Source organism: Oncorhynchus keta, chromosome 10, assembly GCF_023373465.1.
Source record: "Oncorhynchus keta strain PuntledgeMale-10-30-2019 chromosome 10, Oket_V2, whole genome shotgun sequence".
In the NCBI taxonomy this organism is placed as follows: domain Eukaryota; kingdom Metazoa; phylum Chordata; class Actinopteri; order Salmoniformes; family Salmonidae; genus Oncorhynchus; species Oncorhynchus keta.
In genome coordinates this window covers 58,375,423-58,391,338 of record NC_068430.1, presented here as the reverse complement: position 1 = coordinate 58,391,338, position 15,916 = coordinate 58,375,423, and the positions used below count along the sequence as shown (strand labels likewise).

At 45.6% G+C, this 15,916-nt stretch overlaps 1 protein-coding gene across 2 annotated transcripts in view; it reads right to left on the bottom strand.

The window, feature by feature from the left end:
* The window catches only part of LOC118389055 (protein bassoon-like), a 125,191-nt gene that overhangs the window by 89,761 nt on the left and 19,514 nt on the right, over nucleotides 1–15,916 (bottom strand). For both annotated transcript variants that reach the window (XM_052527358.1, XM_052527359.1), the window contains exon 3: nucleotides 6,814–7,833. In XM_052527358.1, the coding sequence (XP_052383318.1) occupies nucleotides 6,814–7,833 (1,020 nt within the window). The remainder of the gene's footprint in view (nucleotides 1–6,813; nucleotides 7,834–15,916) is intronic.

Below are 15,916 nucleotides of genomic sequence, written 5' to 3'. Positions count from 1 at the left end.
ACATGATTTCCCTCCCTAATGATGCCATCTTTGTGAAGTGCACCAGTCCCTCATGCAGTAAAGCACCCCCACAACATGATTCTGCACCCCCGTGCTTCATAGTTGGGATGGTGTTCTTCAGCTTGCAAGACCCCTTTTTCCTCCAAACATAACGATAGTCTTTATGGCCAAACAGTTCTATTTTTGTTTCATCAGACCAGAGGACATTTCTCCAAAAAGTACAATCGTTGTCCCCATGTGCAGGCTGCTGTTTTGGAGCAGTGACTTCTTCCTTGCTGAGCGGCCTTTCAGGTTATGTCGATATAGGACTCGTTTTACTGTGGATATAGATGCTTTTGTACCTGTTTCCTCCAGCATCTTCCCAAGGTCCTTTGCTGTTGTTCTGGCATTGCACTTTTCGCACCAAAGTACGTTCATCTCTAGGAGACAGAACGCATCTCCTTCCAGAGCGGTATGACGGCTGCGTGGTCCCATGGTGTTTATACCTGCGTACTATTGTTTGTACAGATGAACGTGGTACCTTCAGGCGTTGGGAAATTGCTCCTAAGGATGAACCAGACTTGTGGAGGTCTACAAATTTTTTTCTGACGTCTTGGCTGATTTATTTTGATTTTCCCATGACGTCAAGCAAAGAGGCACTGAGTTTGAAGGTAGGTCTTGAAATACATCCACATATACACCTCCAATTGACTCAAATAATGTCAATTAGCCTATCAGAAGCTTCTAAAGCCATGACATCATTTTCTGGAATTTTCCAAGCTGTTTAAAGGCACAGTCAACTTAGTGCATGTAAACTTCTGACACACTGGAATTGTGATACAGTGAAATAATCTGTCTGTAAACAATTGTTGGAAAAAATTACTTGTGTCACGCACAAAGTAGATGTCCTAACCGACTTGCTAAAACTATAGTTTGTTAACAAGAAATGGGTGGAGTGGTTGAAAAACAAGTTTTAATGACTCCAACCTAAGTGTACGTAAACTTCCGACTTCAACTGTATATAAAACAATCAACGACAACGTTACCTCTTTTACCATGGAGGTCAATGGGAAAGAACGTTTGTTTTCCCCGATTTGTGGACGTGGTTGAGGAGAATTCCTTTTTATGATGTGAATATCGACTAGAAGTATCGGGACTGACACTATAATCATAGTTATTTGAGTCACAGTAACATTCTCTATTCTATGTGCTCTGAGGAAAATCTAAGGATTTGTACCAAATGACACCCTATTCCCTATTTAGTGCACAACTTTTGACGAGAGTTCTATTGGCTCAGGTCTAAAGTAGTGCAACACATAGGGAATAGGGTGCCATTGGCAGTCTTAGACACAAGAGGATAAAGCTTCACACTCCTCTGCACACACACACTCACACACCTGCCTGCAGGACCACAAACACATTGTTTGTGGTCTGTCATGGTCGGTCTTTTATAGACGCTGTTCGCAGTGCGCTGTGACATTTTACATTTGTATAAATGTCAGTAAATCTGGTAATATCGCAATCACACACACACACCTAGGAGCAGACACACACACCCAGGAGCGATCATACACACACACACACACACACACACACACACACACACACACACACACACACACACTCCAACTCCATTTAGACCCAGATGTAAATTAGACCAGTCTGCTCACATCAGTAGAAAAACAACAACAATTTATGTTGTTTTATTTACCTGCACAACCAGAGGAACAATGACACTATAATAATATAGAATACATGAGAATAATACAGATTACAATAGAATAATCTCCCCTGAAAGCCAGCATTGGGGAAGTAACTAACACACACACACTCACAAGGACATCTTATTCACTAGAGACCCATAGAAATCCCACAGCTCTGATTGATGTGAATCACATAGGCTGCTGTAACATACAGGTAACTGACAAAATAAAGGAAACACTTGAGTAAAATATTATTTTGAAAGTAGGTGCTTCCACACAGGTGTGGTTCCTGAGTTAATAAAGCAAGTAGGTGCATTGAAGCTGTTCTGTCTCATAGTGGCCCAACACCCTATTGAGACACTTTTTTATTTTGGTGTTTCCTATATTTTGGCAGTTACTTATAAAATCTCTTTCTCTCTCTCTCCTCTCAGTCATTATCTCTGTCTCGCACTTTCTTTTTCTCCCTCCCGCTATCTCTCTTCATCTCTCACTTCCATGCTCTCTCTCTCTCTCACACACACTGTCTTTCTCGCTCTCTTTTCAGTAAACTGTACAGATTAAAATGGGAGCTAAGTCCTCATTTGATATACACTACAGTACAGTCCATATATCAAATGGCAATGAATTATGCATTATGGCTCCCATAGGGCTGAGAGGAATTGTAATCCCAGATTTTCTACCCCACATTCGTAGGGGGAAAAAGGTGTTATCTAAAACCTAAAAGGGTTCTTCGGCTGTCCCCGTAAGATAACCATTCGAAGACCCCAAACGAGTTCTACCTGGAACCAACAGGGGTTCATCCTGGAACCAAAAAGGGTTCTCGTATGGGGATAGCCGAAGAACCCTTTTGGAACCCTATTCTCAGAGTGTAAAGATTTCCGGGTTTTCTTCGAGAACTAAAATTGCGCATAATTGCGCCAGTTTTAGAGAAGCTACTAAGACGAGGAGCGGAAGTGGAACGATGTCTATGGGCCAGGTGTTCCCTCCTCCTCCGGATTTCGAAAGATGCCAACACCGGCAAAAATCCGGATTTGTCTAAATGACCAGTGATGGAAAATCTGCACACCGTAACAAAGTTGACAGATGCTGCGATACCAGTTGTGTTACGTGCATCTGCCCATGAAAGATTAGACTTCTTAAAATAACCACACACACACACAAATACACACAAACACAATGACAGATCACAATGCCCAAGCCTGTATGCAATGAAACAATGTATTGTAGAGTACACCATGTAAACCACTGACTGGTCTACAGTAGTCCCGCTTAAATGTAGAGACAAGCGATGAAATGTTCTGATTGGTCAAAGGCAGCACCTGCTAGACCCGAGGGGAATATGGGTTGGCTAGTGGAGCTGTCTGTATGGTGGGGAATGTGGGTTGGCTAGAGCAGTGGTTCTCAAACCTTTCCTAAGCGACCCCCAGCCATTCCATGTATTTGATCTATTCCAGAGCTAGCACACCTGATTCAATTTGTCAGCTAATCATAAAGTCCTTGACTAGGTGAATCAGGTGAGTTAGTTCAGGACTACAACAACATTTTGAAACATTTGGGGATCTCCGAGGAGAGGTTTGAGAACCACTGGGCTAAAGAACCTGTCAAATGGTGTGGTGCTGAATGCTGGTTGGCTAAAGGAGCTGTCCGGTGAGGTGGTGCTGAATGGGGGAAGGCTATAGGAGCTGTCCGGTGATGTGGTGCTGAATTTGGGTTGGCTGGAGGAGCTGTGTAATGCAGGGGTGCTGAATGTGGGTTGGCTTGAGCAGGGTCCACTACACAGCGGATTCGACTAATCAAAGCTTGATGATGACTTAGTTGGTCATTTCAATCAGCTGTGTAATGCTAGGGCAAAAACCAAAACGTGCCCCAGGGGGGACCCCAGGACGGAGTCTGGGCTATAGGAGCTGTCTAGTGCAGTGGGGCTGCTCCTCTCCTCCTTTCCCCATGCATTAGACCAATTACAGCCACACCCAGAGAGAGAGAGAAAGAGAGAGAGAAAGAGACAGAGAGAGAGGACGGCCACAAATAAACCTAGAGGGAGGGTGAGAGAGATCAAGAGAGGGTTAGCCTACAGCCAGGACGAGAGACAGAGAGACAGAGAGACAGAGAGAGAGAGGGTTAGCCTACAGCGAGGACGAGAGAGAGCGAGAGAGAGGGTTAGCCTACAGCCAGGACGAGAGAGAGAGAGAGAGAGAGAGAGAGAGAGAGAGGCCACAAATAAACCTAGAGGGAAGACGAGAGAGAGAGAGAGAGAGCTCAAGAGAGGGTTAGCCTACAGCCAGGACAGGAAAGAGGGAGAAGGCAGGAAAGAAAGAGGGAGAGTGTTTGTGTGTGTTAGTCGGGGAAGCATACAGAAGAATCAGCACTCTCCTTACACAGTTCTCTAGCCCTTACCAACAAACCAGCAGATACAGATACAACATAGACATTGTACCAATTACATTTACATCCGAATCTGCCACTATAGAGTCCAAACAAAACCTAGCCTGCTGATGCAATCTTCAAACACACACAGGTTGATTGACGCTGCCGTAGAGTTGCACAACACCACGGCGAGACATCTCATCACATCACGTCGAAACGTTCTGTACTCTTTGGACGTCTCATGAAACTCATCGGCTCGGCTTGTTCAGCTGCTTCTGAATCCACCCAGGCATCAAAGCAGTACCTGACAAACGATAGCGCCGTGTTTCCATAGCGATCTATCTATCTATCTATCTATCTATCTATCTATCTATCTATAATTGGCCGGAGCCACTGCTACTGCCAGCCAGATGCCGAGGAAGACAAGGCAGGCCCATAACAAGCCCAACACCGGCCACTAATCTTGTTATTACTGCCATCATTCAATTGGGCCTGATTTGCATAATTAAGCTCTGTGATTGGCCTGACTCCTGATTGGCCTGAAGGCCTAACGAGCCTCTGTTCTAACGAGCGGTCTTTCTTTCTTTTTTTGGGGGTTCTATTGGAAAGAATCAGCGGGTGCACCTTTAACCCTGTGAGACCCAAGCAAAAATCCAAATGAGGATAGAAAATGTATTACCCTTTAGAAATACTTCTAATAGGCCAATGATAAAAATAATGCATTTTTGGAATTTCAAGTTTGTAGAATAATTGTATGTAAGCTTTGCAAAAATGCACCATTGAGCTTCAATGGCGGGACACATTTTTATTATATTTTTTAAAAAATCACATCAAATTGGATCAAAAGCGTTGACATGTGATGGAAAAAATTGTCTTACGGTATATACATTTAAAATGAGGTCATATTTTGTCTGAAATAGCTAAATTGATCAACTTGGATCTTTCCAAATGTTAGTATTTTGCTAACAAATTCATACTTTTTTGAAGGATCAAGTATTTTGTGGGTTTTCTATGTATGGAGAACATTGAATTTGTTTTCAGTAATGTTTGGTTGTCCTTTCTAGTTGAACTTGGAGAGATAGCCATCCTATCTTACTTCTTCACCATAAAATGAATGGTCGTCGATGGCAGTATTCTGACCTCATAAACCAATCCTTTCAAAAATAAATATATCAATGTTTGTTCTTTTGATACGTAGAGAGAACATCAAAGCATTTTGTTTTCCATATTTGCATTATTTGGAAAAGAAACAATCTCACTTACTTCTGCATTAACATATGAATGTGGCCCCGTGTCTCAGATTTGCAAACCTTTAAGTGCAATTATGTGTTTTTGGAATACTTACACAACTACCTCTAGCTCAGAATGTTTGTTTCTCAATAAACACACACACAAAAAAAAAAAAAAAATCGACAATCATCTTAGAGAAGACAATAAAAAAAATGTCAAGTCATGGGCTTGCATGGATGGCTACCAACATACATTATGCTTGTTCATTTATAGTTGTTTATTGAACCTTTATTTAACTAGGCAAGAAAGTTAAGAACAAATTCTTATTTTACAATGACGGCCTACCCCGGCCAAACCCTCCCAACACTGGGCCAATTGCGTGCCGCCCTATGGGACTCACGATCACAGCCGATTGTGATACAAACCAGAGTCTGTAGTGACGCCTCTAGCTTAGACCGCTGCGCCACTCGGGAGTCAGACAGTGTGCTTGTGTAGGGGACCAGTGGGATCTCAGACGAGTGGACAGTTTTATAATGTTTCAGAGGCTACTGATGCCACATTAATACTGACACACACCAAATACTACTGTTTGGGTCTAAGGAGACGAACTCGGTAGTGTTTGACATGATTTGTTAAGTTTAGGACCGGTACTGGATGCAATTTAGGCAGCGTTGTATTTTTACAACCGTGGGTTAAGAGGGTTAAAGGGGTGAGTCACTCACACTGCCTTGTGAATCACTATAGGTTGTTCATTATGACTCATTGATATTAATGAATGAGTCATCTATTACTCAGAAAGGATCAAACCCAATTTAGTTGTATTGGCCATGTCAATGTCCCTAATGGCATCCTATTCCCCACGGGCCCTGTCTAAACTAGTGCACTGCATCGGGAATAGGGGGCTATTTGGGACGTGACCTAAATCTCCCTTTCTACCACAGGGGAGACTGTTGTGAGTCACAGGGCATCACGTCTGGAGCGACACAATCCCACCTGATTACTAGAGACAGACAGGAAGCAGCAGGAAGAGTGCCCAATAAACCACGGTTTGTATTCATTAGGGGCATTCAACAGGAAAATGTTTTTGCAACAGAAAACAAAATCAAGTTGTCCCTCCCTGTTTCAGTCTGTTTTCTTTCGTTTGGTGCCTAATGAATACAACCCAAATGTATCAAATAGCAATGCCCCTGACCCACAGGAAAGCTTTAGTAGAACGCAGGTTTAAGAAAGACAGAGAAAGACTAGGGCAGCCAGAGAGAGACATAATTCTATGACATGGCATTTTTATAGAAACACATCCATAAACTATTCTATCATCTATTTCACCACAGATGGCCCAGTTTTATCACAGGGCACTTGGCCCTTATTCAGACATGATCACAACCACCCACATACCTCACACAAAGCCACAAAACTGTGCATCTCCCTCTCACACACTCCCCCACACACACACACACACACACCCACACACAGGAAGAGAAACCACAACCAACTGAAGACTCCGATGGCTAGAGATTAGAGATGAGACCGCTCTTACCTCCAGATGGGGTGCAGGGTTGAATCCACACAGGTTGCAGACCTGGGCGTGACACTGGGTGCAGGTGCTGTAGTTGGCCGGCTCGCCCGACACCCCCACGTTGAGACTGGTCTTACACAGGGGACAGCAGGCACCTTTGGCCAGCTGCTGGGGGGGTCCCTGTTGGGGTGCATGGGATCCCTGTTGGGGTGCGTGGGGTCCCTGTTGGGGTGTGTGGGGTCCCTGTTGGGGTGCGTGGGGTCCCTGTTGGGGTGCGTGGGGTCCCTGTTGGGGTGCGTGGGGTCCCTGTTGGCCAGGATGAGTTCCTAGTGGTTTCCCAGCCCCAGCTGCAGGTCCCTGGGGTCCGGCTGGTTTGGGGGCAGGTTTGGGGGGCTGTTGGGGCTGCGGCGGAGCAGATACTGGGTTATCTGATATGAGGGTGCTGGCCTGGTTGAGTAGGGAGGCACCGAAGCCACCGAAGCCTCCAAACAGCTTCCCAAAGGTCTGCTCGGGGGCGGCGACCGGGGGTGGGGGCTGGCGGGACGGGGAGCTCCCTGCACTACGGGTGTGGTCCTGGCGGAGGGGCAGGGGCTGGTGGGCAGGGGAGCCACGGAGGTCAGGCTGGGATGGAGCTTTGGCCATGCCTGGGAGAGGGACAGCTCCTGGGGGGAGACGAGCCCCACCCTGACCCTGGCCCTGGGCTGGAGCAGGGCCTGGACTTCTCTGCTGCTGAGGGGTCTGCCCCGGGCCTGGACCAGTCTGTCTGTTAGGGCCCGGTGGAGGCTGGGCCTGTGTAGGAGCCTGATGCTGGGTTAGAGGCTGTGCCTTAGGTGGGGCTTGGGGCTGGGGCTGAGGTTGGACCTGGGGCTGAGGTTGGACCTGGGGCTGAGGTTGGACCTGGGGCTGAGGTTCAGAGATAGGCTCTGGTTTGGCTTGGTGAGAAGGAGAGTGGATCTGCTGTTGGCTCTTGGAGCGAGGTGTCTCCATGTCCATTCCCAAAGCTCTCTGCATCTGGCAGTTCAGACACAGCCACTCCTGGACCTACGGTAGCAATAAAGAAGAAATAAAACCGCATTAGCAAGAGGTATCTTGCTAATGCGGTATACAAAGAGGTATACAGAGTACTATACATACCCAGTGTCACCAACTGAATTCACTAAAATCATTGCGCGTTAGCCGATTGGTTTTATTAACAAAAATCAATACATCAATTTCTGAAAACGTTATAGACAATCGATGGATGTTTTCAAGGAACAAATCATATGTCAAATATACATTGAGCAAAGAGAACTGAAGCCGTGTGTATCAAGCGTCTCAGACGTCATGTCCCCCTGTCCGTAAAATGCAAATCGGAAAAGCAGAACTGATCCTAAATCAGCACTTTGATACACCATGGCTTGTCTCACTAGGAGCCTCTTGTTGGTAAATCAGCAGGGCTGATAAATGATGACGTAAGCTTACTGACACATGGCATGGGATCTACCGCCTTCTGTCCTCTCTCACGCTGTCTTGTCTCAGTCCTTCTCTGCTCGCTTCCCTCTTCCTCCCTTTGCCTTTCATGTCTTCGTTGTCTCTCTCTCTGCCCCTGCCTTCTCTTTCTTCCACCTTCTCTCTCTCTCTCTCTCTCTCTCTCTCTCTCTCTCCTTCTCCTTACTCCCTCTTCACCAGGCAGATACTGTAACAAGACAGGAAAACCACACCCTCCTTGTCCCCTGTTCCAGCGCCATGATGCGCGGGGACAGGGGACATGGAGGGTGTGGTCTTCAACTCTGACCTTTAGAACACAGAACCATGTGGCCCCTAGTTTCACTCACAAACCATAATAATCATGTTTACTAATAATATATGCCATTTAGCGTTGAGCTTTTATCCAATGCGACTTACAGTCATGCACGCATATATTTTTTCATATGGATGGCCCAGAACAAATCCAACCAACGATTCATGGCGTTGCAAGCACCATGCTTTACAAACGGAGCCACACACACACGCGCCCACACGCGCACACACACACACACACACACACACACACACACACACACACACACACACACACACACACACACACACACACACACACACACACACACACACACACACACACACACACACACACACACACACACACACACACACACACACAAATTCACACAAAGAAGGCCCCGTCTTCCCAGACATCCCTGTTTCATCAACGAAGTATGATTTCAGAGGACTAGCTCTTCCCTTTAATGAGTAACGGTGCGTGGGTGAAATCACTGGGGAAGCCAATACAGAAAGAAAAGCCATATGACAACCTATGTGTTGTGATAATGGTGTTGTTTGCTCTAAAAACCTGTTAGTTCATATGCCTTGCGACTACTGTGATACATAGCCCTAAATGCCAAGACAATAAGAATAATATTACGTTCTTAGAAATAATAAATGAATCAATTCAACCACACATTTGTTTCATTAGAAAACCTGGAGAGCAGCATCTGTCCAGTGATGTCTATGGCTGTCATACAGTACACTCTTTTATGTTTTGTTGTCCTAGGCTACCTGGCTAACATGCTTGCTCACTAGCCTAACTTGCATTCATGGGCAATGTTAGCCTTCTATATCTAGGTACGTATTCGAACTTCCATCCTCTCAGGCCAGGGGCACAGCAATGTATGAATTAACGGTTGGATCAGAATCGCCGTTGTAATCAGTAGCCAGTACGGAGAATTTAGTAGAACCACAAGTCTAAATCCCTATCTCCATCCATGGTTAATTTAGTAAAGATATGATTTTAGCTAGCTAGCCACCGGAGGACAGCAACACGACCAGGTGTAAAACAATTCACGTTATTTTCTGTCAATAATGGCATTTGCCATGTGATCCAAATCCAAAAACGGACAGTTTTTTTTTTTTTTTTGTGCACCAGGACCATTCACAGCTGAGGTCACTCAGTTTAGCTCAATGCTGATTGGCTATTATTTTATTCATTTTTTTTAATAAAGGGAGGCCAAATGCTTGCTGGCTTCCCTTGCATTCAACGGTTCGGGCGGCAACAATGTAATGCTCTTTCTGACCAGGCATCATCAGATAGACACGCTACACACACTGAGGCAGAGGGGCGCTGTTTCGTTTGCTCGGATGCTTTCTCCGGTGACATACATTCTGCCTCTTGCAAATTGAAGGACATTTTTGAAACACAGAGGGGAAAGATATGTTAGTTTCAAATGTTTTTTTCTTGGTACATTTTTTTGGGGGGGGGGAAGCCTGGCTTCCCTTGGCATCCATGAATACACACCTCCGCATTTAATGGCTGTTTATGGTCTCTGGAAGTGATTGCAAGTAAATGAGTCTGTTCTTACATCATTAAGTTTCTCATTTTGTACTGAGACGTAATGAATCTTGTCTTGCATGTTTCTTTGTCTTCTGTCTAGCCAGTCTGTACCAGACACTATTGATCATTGCTCATGAATATGATTCCCTCATTACTTCCTTCCATGTTATTGCTCTGAAGATCCAATTTTGAACCGCTTCAAAAGCACACAGACGCGCATATCGGTATTTCATTTCACTCAAAAGCACACAGATCTGTCTAGTTCCACTCACACAAACACACAGACAGACACACAAACTCCTGTATTCACTCATACAAACAGACAGACACACAAACTCATATATTCACTAGTACCCAGAGACAGACAAACACACAATATGTCGCCGAAACATGCAGTTCTACAAAGACATACACAGAATTGTATACGGAAGAGTTTGAGATGCGATATGTATTGTATTTATGTATATCACTGTTGGGCTATGACATGTCCAGCGACAGCCAAGATGCCATGGCTGTGTTGTGACATGCAGTCCACATCCACTTGGCACACACTGGTTGAGTCAACGTTGTTTCCAAGTCATTTCAATTAAAAGACTTTGAACCAACGTGGAACAGATGATGAATAGATGTTTGTGCCCCAGTGGGGAGGGCTCTAGTTCTGTATCTGACTATCCTGTACTATCCTCCACAGGACTGGTCATGTCAAGCATATACAGTAGGTAGTGTCCCAAATTGCAACCTATTCCCTATTTAGTGCACCACTTTTGAGCAGAGGGCAGTGGTCAAAAGTAGTGCTCTAAAAAAGGGGCCTGGTCAAAAGGAGTGAACTAAATGGAATAGGGTACCATTCCAAACAGGGCCCTGGTCAAAACGAGTGTACAAAATCACTTCCAGGATGCCATTTGGGACACACCCATGGACAGCTAGAGCATATTACAACTCCAGCCAGCCAGGCACGATAGCATAGAATCATTATGCCTGGTTGGTGAATGTTAGAAAAAGAACCCCTCTCGTTGCATGGCGACGGATGCCTCACCAGATCATACTAAACTTGAAATTACCTCGATATCACATTTGGGAAAGGACCGTATGAATTGCTGTTCAAATAGTCCAGAGTTCACGAGGTGGAAGCTGAATGAGTATTAGCCATTAGCCACACCAAGTGTGAATGGTCCCAAACGTCACCCAATTGCTGTATTGAACTACTTTTGACCTTTGGGACACAGCCGAGATCTCGTATTGTTGCCATAAAGCCCAGCTGGACCGTAGTAATGGAGAGGGCTGAGAAGAGAAGGTTGCTACACCTATTAATGAGGAGTGCATATTTCCCATGAGGCCTTTGTTGATATCTTGTACACTGGGTCAGGTGGTCAATGACAACAAGTCAGTGTGTTTCTGGGTCAGTCTGTCTGTCTGTCTGTCTGTCTGCCAGTGTGTGTGTCAGTCATTCAGTCACAGTAGTATCCCACACCCTGTTTTTAGTCCCTGTAGTCTCTCTGAGGTTGGAGTGACGAGGCATTCCTTTGAACAGTCAATCAACCTGGCGCGCTCACAAACAACAGTGGGCTGCAGGGGAAATAGATATGCAAAAACAAACAAGCCAGGGCCCTGATCAAATCAAGGTTGAGAGTCAAGGTTCATCTCCTCTTTCTCTCGTTGTCTTGCTCTCTCTCTCTCTCTCTCTCTCTCTCTCTCTCTCTCTCTCTCTCTCTCTCTCTCTCTCTCTCTCTCTCTCTCTCTCTCTCTCTCTCTCTCTCTCTCTCTCTCTCTCTCTCTCTCTCTCTCTCTCTCTCTCTCTCTCTCTCTCTCTCTCTCTCTCTCTCTCTCTCTCTCTCTCTCTCTCTGTTCTGAGGCAATCATGTGAGTCTTGATAAAATGTGATTTCTTTTCTTCCGTGAAAAAGCATGAAATTACAGCAAAACTATCGCGGTCTCTCCCCCATTTCATTTCTCTCTTCTGCCCTCCCTCCATCTTGGTCTCCCTCTACATCTTTATCACTCGTTCCCCTGTCCTCATCTCTCCATCGCAGTCCTCTCAATCTTCATTTCTCTCCCATCTCGTCATCCATTTTCCACTACTCTAGTAGTGGCTGGTAGTGTGTGTGTATGTTCTGCACCCTGTCACCTCCTGCCATGGATTGAAGCACAAATTACACAGCACTGCTTCAGATATCAATGCTTCTCATATATATATATAAGAGAGAGAGAGAGAGAGAGAGAGAGAGAGAGAGAGAGAGAGAGAGAGCGTTTTTAGGAAATCATTTAGCAGTGAGAAGCCTACAGAGAGCTGGATATATACACCGTATATTACAGGGATAGACCACAGCACTGTCATACCAAAACACACACTGTCTAAACGCCAGCGGAAAACAAATATGTTAATAAAGTCTAATCAGGATCCATTCTTCTCACACGCCATTTCTCTTTCTTTTGCTCCTCTATCTTTGCTGGCTGCCATGTCAAGCTAATGCTAAACATCATCAGGTCTCAGCCAGCCACACCCTCAGTCAAGCAGACAGGCAGACACTGTCTACGTCTGGAATGGCACCCTATCCGCTGCATAGTGCACTGCATAGGGATTCATTTGGGACGCAGGCAGACACAGTGGTTATGTGAGAAATGGCGTAGCAGACCCGAGACAGGCGAAACAGACAGAGACAGGCGTAGGGGGCTCTGGTCAAAGGTAGTGCACTGCATAGGGAATAGGTTTCCATTTGGGCCGCAAGCAGACACAGTGGTACTGTGAAGAACGGTGGATCGGACAGAGACGGACCCAGACACAGCGGTAGACAGACGGAGAACCCATGCCCTGCAGAACAACCTTCTGCAGTACCAACAAGCTGCAGCGGGCTAGGCTACATGGTGCTGCTGAACACTGCAGTCTGGGGAGAAAGGAGGAATTCGAAATGCAGTGGTTTATCAACTAGCACAAAACTGGGCCAGGAGACATCAAAAGGCCTCTCTGTGCCTTTGTAGCGTACACACACACAAATGATGGAAAACACAAACGGGCGCACACACTTTCTCCAAAAGGCGCTTCCCTCGTTACTAAATGTTGCTAGGCTGGCATTCGAGTTCTGAAGCAGAAACCTTCGGCGGCTGGAAGGAAAACGATGATGGGTATCTGGAAGGTGATTAGTGGAAAACCTGTCCGTGCTGTGAAAGCCGCATCTCGATGTTGTACACCAGGCAATGACAGGACGTTACAGGCCCAGCAGGGGCCCCACTAGGGATCCCACAGGACTGGCATCAGATGGAGAAAAAAAAACTCACAGAGTAGTCTGCTTCTCAATGGTGGCTGGTGGCACTTCGAAACCGGAGGACGGGCGCATAGTAATGAGTTGGAACGGATAGAACGGTATGGTTTCCATGTGTTTGATAGCGCTCCATTCCAGCCATTATTACGAGCTCTACTCCCCTCAACAGCCTCCATTGATTCTGCTGCTCCGTGTACGACACCCGTGTTTCGCAACCTCCGCTCCGTGAGATGTTGCGGATCGGTTTATAAGATAGTTAATAACGCCCTAAGTTACAGTAAAGTCCGTTCTACAGAGCTAGGTGTAACGCAGGCGGCCCCCGAAAGAGGGCAAACCCTTTTTTTCATTCTTCGAGAAACCATGTGTTACACAGAATATTGGGCAATGAGTAATGAGGTTTGACTTCGAGGCAGAGAAGCACTCTGTTGACGTTGAAGAGTGAAGCTCTCTGCTCTCTAAATAAAACGGAGCCTTCAGCCTTGGTGAGGAATGGGCACATTCTACTGAAGTGAGGTATGGAACGTCTGCCCAAATGATGCAGTTCTGCCAGCTCAAGGGAAGACATGGAATGTTCTATTCAGGTAAAGTATGCAATATTTTGTCAAATGTGTGGTTGGAATGTGAAGTCTGAGGTGTGTCTTAAATAGCACCATATCTCCTAACAACTGCCAATATGCCACCATTACACTCTTAGAAAAAAGGTTTCCAAAAAGATTCTTCGGCTGTCCCCATTAGGATAACCTTTTTTGGATCCAGGTAGAACCCCTTTTTGGTTCCAGGTAGAACACTTTTGGGTTCAATGTAGAACCCTCTGTGGAAAGTGCTCTACATGGAACCCAAAAAGGGATCTATCCGGAACCAAAAAGGGTTCTTCAAAGGGTTCTCTTATGGGGACAGCCGATAGACCCCACTAGATTATTAATAGCACCGTTTGTCCTAAGTGTGTCTGGGCCCTAGTCAAAAGAAGTGCACTATATGGGCAATAGGGTACTATTTGGGAAACAGTCAGGGAGATTCTTAGAACGCTGTGGTCTAGTGAGGTACAGTTTGTAACTCTCTAGCTATCAAGGTTAATTATAGAACATTCTGCAGAGGTGACATGCATTTAAAAACAAAAACACACACACGCACGCACACACACACACGTATGCATGCATCCAAGTACACGTGAACACACACACCCACACATGCACACACACAGAACAGCCCCCTACCCTAGGCGGCAGCTGTCATTCTGTCCTGTGGCTGGCAGCCTGTTATAAACCCTTGTTTTATCTGTCACTGCTACAGTATTTAACGAATTAACTCAACCCATAGGCTCCTTCTACAGTATATAAGGAACTGTCTCAACCCACAGGCTCCTGCTACAGTATTTAACAAACTAACTCAACCCACAGGCTCCTGCTACAGTATTTGCCTATCTAACTCAACCCGCAGCCTCCTGCTACAGTATTTGCCTATCTAACTCAACCCACAGGCTCCTGCTACAGTATTTGCCTAACTAACTCAACCCACAGCCTCCTGCTACAGTATTTGCCTAACTAACTCAACCCACAGGTTCCTGCTACAGTATTTGCCTATCTACCTCAACCCACAGGCCCCTGCTACAGTATTTGCCTAACTAACTCAACCCACAGCCTCCTGCTACAGTATTTGCCTAACTAACTCAACCCACAGCCTCCTGCTACAGTATTTGCCTAACTAACTCAACCCACAGCCTCCTGCTACAGTATTTGCCTAACTAACTCAACCCACAGCCTCCTGCTACAGTATTTGCCTATCTAACTCAACCCACAGGCCCCTGCTACAGTATTTGCCTAACTAACTCAACCCCCAGCCTCCTGTACAATACACTTCACTTCAGCCCCCGTTGAAAGGCCAGGATCCTATCTACAATGACTGGAAAGACAGAAGAAATCGTCTGTTCCACATGACAGCCATAGGGCTCTGGTCAAAAGTGGTGCTTATATACAGTGGCAAGAAAAGGTATGTGAACCTTTTGGAAATACTCAGATTTATGCATAAATTGGTCATAACACTTTAACTGATCTTCATCTAATTCCTAACGAAAGACAAACACTGTCTGCTTAAACTAATAACACACAAACAATTGTGTCTTTATTGAACACACCATGTAAACATTCACAGTGCAGGGTGGGGAAAGTATGTGAACCCTTGGATTTAATGACTGTTTGACCCTCCTTTGGCAGCAATAACTTCAACCAAATGTTTTCTGCATAATGCACCTGCATAATGGTCAGTAGGAATTTTGGACCATTCCTCTTTACAAAAATGTTTCAGTTCAGCAATATTCTTGGGATGTCTGGTGTGAACTGCTCTCTTGAGGTCATGCAACAGCACCTCATTCGGGTTGAAGTCAGGACTCTGACTGGGCCACTCCAGAAGGTGTATTTCCTTCTGTTGAAGCCATTCTGTTGTTGAATTACTTCTGTGTTTTGGGTCATTGTCCTGTTGGATCACCCAACTTCTGGGTGATGTCCGGTTGAGCTTCAATTGGCGGACAGATAGCCTTACATTCTCCTGCAAAATGTCTTGAT